This window comes from Protopterus annectens, chromosome 12.part0, assembly GCF_019279795.1.
Source record: "Protopterus annectens isolate FY-2018-M chromosome 12.part0, PAN1.0, whole genome shotgun sequence".
NCBI lineage: Eukaryota > Metazoa > Chordata > Ceratodontiformes > Protopteridae > Protopterus > Protopterus annectens.
Window position 1 is genome coordinate 1,433,629,410 of NC_056746.1, and position 6,000 is coordinate 1,433,635,409.

At 42.9% G+C, this 6,000-nt stretch overlaps 1 protein-coding gene across 1 annotated transcript in view; it reads left to right on the plus strand.

The window, feature by feature from the left end:
* Positions 1-2,521, plus strand: part of LOC122816294 (bifunctional arginine demethylase and lysyl-hydroxylase JMJD6-like) — a 358,312-nt gene extending 355,791 nt beyond the window's left edge. The window contains exon 4 of the mRNA XM_044089028.1: positions 2,382-2,521. Coding sequence (XP_043944963.1) covers positions 2,382-2,521 — 140 coding nt within the window. The remainder of the gene's footprint in view (positions 1-2,381) is intronic.
* The last annotated feature ends 3,479 nt before the right edge of the window (positions 2,522-6,000 follow it).

The following is a 6,000-nucleotide window of genomic DNA, read 5'->3' on the forward strand; positions in this document are numbered from 1 at the left end:
TAGGAAATCCGATAAACTGTTAGTGTCTTTCTCTAAACCAGTCAGGTCAGGCAGTTTCAAAAATCACTTTAGGTAAATTAATAACTTATTGTATTTCATTGATTTATTCTCAGAAAGATATAGATTTGCCTCTACCTCCCAAGTCCCATTTCACAAGAGCTATGGCTACTTTATCTTCCAGAACCTCAGTTGATGAAATTTGTGCTGCAGTTACTTGGTCTAAGACTTGTAGCTTTGTTTCACACTATAAATTGGATGATATTTCTGGGAGCAGGGCATCCTTTGCCTTGACTTTGCTCTGGCACATCCTTCCTTGAAGACCACCTGGGGAACACATAGCTTGGGACTCTGACCCATCAGTGAGGAAGAATGAAAACAGTATCAGATTTAGAAGTTATGTAGTTAACATAACTAGGTGTCTGCATTGAGAACCATAACTAGGTGTCTGTATTGTCCATTTTCATTCTTCCTCACGACCCTCCCAGCTGTCCCCCACCCTGGTGCTTTTGAGAAGTGCTCGGAAGAAGTCCAGAACCCATGGGTTCCAGGTTTGAGCCTTAGATGTTTTTCTTTCTCGTAGTATTGCTTATAATCCTTTCAGTTATAGGGAGTTGAGAAAGATGTGGTGTATTATGGGTAGAGGGAGGAGATTAAGACTGATCTTAAAGTCTTGGAAAGCAGCCGAGTTGGATGCAATATCAGATCAGAGACCCCCATCAGTGTGGAAGAATGAAAATGGGCAATATAGATACCTAGTTATGTAAGTATATAACTTCTAAACTTATTTTAATGAAGTAGGTTTTATTGTGTTATTGATTTTTGAGGATTTGTAAGGTTTTGTTTTACTGATACACGGTATATTATTTCAACTGTTCAAGTTGCCTCTTGTGCTTTCAGTGTGGTGACATGGTTATTAATCAATGAATACTGTTGGGTAGCTGGCACATTAATATATGAAGAACAATCTGGAAAGTTATGGCTAATTAAGTTGATGAGTATTTATGTGAAAGTGATGTTATGGTACTGTGAACTGTTTTGTGAATGCTCCTCGAGGCTGGTCGGGGATATAGCAGTGGAGGGCATTAGAGATGATGGTGATTAAGCATTAAGACTTTTTTTGCTTTCTCTGACTTGATGATGGGGTAAAATGTGTGTCTTTGTCTATGGGATTGTAGATAAGTTGTTTTTATATTATAACTGGGAATTACTTGTTTTCTACCTGCTTACTGGTAAATTGTGTATCAGTTATGAGTTTGCAGAGATTTATAGCAGTAATTTGTGTAATCTAAAAGTGCTAAAAATGATTAGATGACAAGGGTTAAGCTTGGCGAGAGTTTTTTTCCCTCCCTGAGTAAAATGATTAGGTTGCCTCATAATTACAAAACACTTTCCATATACAAGGGTAGCCTATAAGTTAAAACAGCATTAACATGAATGTTATTTTATTTGGGTGTGACTGGGGAAATTAAAGATGTCTCATTTGACTGTCCAAGGACACCAAGCCAAGTGTTTGGTTGCCTGTTGGCTGAGATAAATGAGTCTGTCTTGATCAGTGTGAGGTTGATGAAAACTACACAAATGTAATGTTTAGTGAGGGTGGTGGTTATTGATAAAGTAGATAATTGCTTAAGCAGACTGTCAGAATGCTGACGCACATTACATGTGTATGCTGCGTTGTATACAAAGACAGTCCAAGCCCTTTCCAATGCGTTTCATCAGGATTTCTATGAGTAATATTGACTGGCATTTTAAGACTTCCAAGAGAGTTCATATTTCTTAAGTATTTGTATATAATGTCCATTTTCTTCACTGTGATTTTTGCTAATTGCGAGTGGTGTTTACAAGTTTGTGTAAACATAAATGTGTACAGTGCATGTTTTCAAGATCTATAATAAAGTTGATTTAAAACAAAAATTTGTGGGTGTTCCAACGAGACGCAAGTGCAGTGTAATTGTTGAGTACTGAATATAATCATTGCACTGTTTATATCGTGGCACTTGGCTTGATTGATTATTATCTTGGTGTACATATTTCTGTTTTTGTAGCTGTCCATATGACTTTACAGCTATGCAACTAAAAGCACTGTTTGCACCACAAACTTAACCAGTCAACAGTACTACCTTGGGTGAGGTATTTATCCATCCAGTAGTTTACTCACTGTTGCCAAAGCCAGCACTGCACAATTCAAAGCAAACTTGTCTAAACAAGTAAAAAAAAATCAATATAATTGTACTGTTTGAGCGTTTTTCAAATTTGAAATCTTTATACACTTTAAAAATGTGCCTAAATTGTCTGCTGTTATAAACAGTGTAAATAATGTGGGTCAGTGGGCTTCAACAAACTTTCCTTACACTTTCTTTTTTGTGGTTAATTATTCCAAGGAGGCTGGTGGCATGTTGTCCTCAATCTTGACACCACTATTGCTGTCACACAGAATTTTGCCAGTATTGTAAACTTCCCTGTTGTATGGCACAAAACTGTTCGGGGTAGGCCAAAGTTGTCCAGGAAGTGGTACAGGTAAGAAGGACATTGTTGTATTTTTCATACAGCTATCACTAGCAACTTAACCCTAAAGCTAGATAAACTGGCATTTTTAAAATAGTTTGCTCAGTTAGATGAATTTTTGTGTATGCATTAACGTATTCTCCGCATAGGTACTGGTGGTGGATACTGATGTCCTTCAAGGATGCATCTGCAGTCCTTGCATATGGGTTGTCCTACCTCAGGCAGCCCTTTGGTCGGCCGGATTCCAAAGTCTGGGTCCGGCGTTGGCTGATGTCGCCCCTTTCCCGACGTCAAAGCACCTGGGATATAAAAGCGTCAGCCGACCCCATCTTCCTCAGTCTTTATTGCCGCGCGGTGCCCAAAGCAGAAGCAGTTCGCAAGTGCCGGTCGGCCAGCTCCTGTAAATTCAGCTACCGAAGACTTCAAAAAGCTAAGTACCCCGTTGGGGACTCTTTCTTGCCTCGGCCGATGTCAGATCAAACGGTTAAAGTTAATAATTGTTTAACTTGTGGGAAACAAATACCTTATAAGGATTTCCACTCTTACTGCCTCCCCTGCCTAGGCCCAGACCACGATGTCTTGGCCTGTGCAGCCTGTGCCTCCTTCAATAGACGCACTCTTGGGCGTCAGGCGGAGTTTGCAGAGGAATTTTTTGGGGATAGTTACTGTTACAAGATGCCGTCAGAGCTTCCGACTACTCATTTAACCAAAAAACGGAAGGACAAGGACTGACACACGCGGTCCGTGGTTTCGGCCGAAACCACGCCTAGGCCTACCGCGAGTGTCTCGGTATCTGCTGAAACAGAATCCTTGGTGCTTCCGACCGACGAAACCTCACAACAGACAGCCTCGGCCCCGGAGGCCTCCTCTGAGTCGGTCATAGAATTCCCCTGAAACCGGTGCTCTGGAAACTACCAACACCATTTCTCTAGATAAAACTACTCCAGCACGTGGGGCAGCCAGGCGTCCTGCATCCATGTCCATAAAGGCATTTACCTGTGCTAAAGCTGCTAAACAGCCAAAATCTCTCCCTCCCAAGGCTATTGCTTAGAGATCCACTACCGGTTCCCAGATTTTAAGTTTAGCTGAGGACCTTATTTCCTTAATTAGGGTCTCTCAGCCGCATCCGGACAGGGGCTCTCACCCTTCTCTAGACAAAAGGCCCAGGGTTGAGCACACAGATCCCCAGTCTTCTGATGAGGCCTCAGATGACTCTGCTCTATCAGACTACCAGGAGGAGGCCTTTACGGCCTATGAGGATTCTGATGCAGAGGAATCTATTCCCTCGGCCTCCCCTCCTGAAGAGTTGTCCTTTGGGGAGACACTTCACTCCATGAGAGAGCATTTCAAATGGCAGGGCCAGGAATTCTCTGATTCCAGGAAGAGGTTAAGGACTTTTTTGCATTTACCTCAGCATAGACCTTTGGCTATTCCTCCTGTTTTAAATGTCATTGATGATGTGTACTCTGAGTCTAGTATCTCACCAGACTCCCTTCCTCCGGCTCCTATCAAACCCGACAGGTACTACAGGGTCCCGGACTCGCATCATTTCCTTTACAAGGGCCACTCTGCTGACCCAGAAACTATTTCCCAGGGCCCTAAAGGGGTAACAACCTCCACTACTAAAAATCCACTTCCTTCTGAAAGGGAGTCCAGGGCTTTAGAGAGATGGGGTAAAAAAGTGTATACTTCTTCCACTCTTTCTATGAGGGCATTAAATTGTCAATTCCATATGATACAGTACCAAGAGTATTTGTTAGATGAATTGCATAAAAAACTATCTTCACCTGAACCCCTAGATCGCAAGGCACTTCAGGATCTGGTACATAACTCCCAGCAGGTTAGCAGCCATTTCTTGCAGTGTGGTTATGATGCATTGGAATCTTCATGTAGGTCAGCAATGACAGGGGCAGTCATACGTAGACCTGCTTGGCTGAAGGAACAATCTCTGCCAGATCATGTTAAAGCAAAGCTTCTAGATGCACCGTTGGAAAAGCAAAAGTTATTTGGCTCCACGGCTCAGGAGGTCTAAAAGAAATTTGAGGAAAAGGCTAAATCTGTACAAACAGTCAAAGATTTTCTCCAGGTCCAACCACCAAGATTCAGCAGAAATTGGCCTTCTAAGAATTGGTCCTTTCCGGACACAGACAGATCACAAAGAGGCAGAAACAGGCGTGTCAGAGGGAGAGGGCAATCTCAAGGCTCCTACAGAGGACGTCAATGGCAGCCTCCTAACCAGAGAGGTGCTGCAGGGCCTACAACTACTACACAAGGACCATCTCAATGACTTGACTTTGTCCCCGCCAACCAGGTCTCAATTGGAAGCACCTTTGGGCGGAAAGCTATCTTTATTCTCAAATTGGCACAGTATTACAAAGGACAAGTGGACACTGCAAATAATAGACAAAGGATACAGGTTCCATTTTCATACATTACCAAAAAGGCAAGGCATGCCAAACCTGCCACCAAACCAAAGGGCAGAGGCTTTAAAACAAATTTCCAAACTACTACAAATGAAAGCAATAGAAAGGGTTCCTCTCAGAACAAGGCCAAGGATTTTATTCCAGACTATTCCTTGTTCCAAGAAAAGAAAAGCAATGGAGGCCTATTCTGGACTTGTCCGCACTGAATACTTACCTCATTGTGCCAAAATTCAAAATGCTGACTTTACAGCAACTCCTTCCCATGCTGGGCAAGGGGTCATGGCTGGTAACTCTAGACCTCAAGGAGGCGCATACCTGCATGTCCCTATCAGACAAAGTTGCAGAAGACACCTCAGATTTCTTGCAGGTTCAGAGCATTATCAATTCTCAGCATTGCCCTTTGGCTTATCTACTGCACCCAGAGTATTCACGAAATGCCTGGCATCAGTAATTGCACATTGCAGACTTCAGGGGATACAAATATACCCATACCTGGACGACTGCCTCATACAAGCGGACAGCCAGCAAACACTGGTAAAACACTTAAACTATGCCATCCGACTACTACAGGCCTTGGGATACACAGTCAACATTCAGAAATCAAGACTTGTTCCATCCCAACGAATAATTTTTCTGGGTGCAAAACTGGATACAAACACCCAAATGGCTTTTCTCACAGAAGAAAAACAAGCATACCGGATTATTTCAGAAATCTGACAACACAAACCCAGCTAACTGCAAGGAAAATCCTGCAGGCCCTGGGTTTCATGGCATCTTGCATTCTTCTGATTCCACAAGCAAGGCTACATATGAGGAAACTACAATGGTACCTAAGGAGTCTATGGTCTCAGCACAGTCACAGCCTAGAAACTCTGATCCCCCTCATTCCATGCCTTCAAAAGGAATTCCTGTGGTGGGCAAAAGCAAGCCATTCAAACATAGGCCTGCCTTTCAGCAAGCCACATACCAGCCAAACCATTACAACGGACGCCTCAGATCATGGATGGGGAGCACACATGGAGGGCAGGTGTAGTCAAGGACAATGGACACAAAAAGAATTGCATCTGCACAT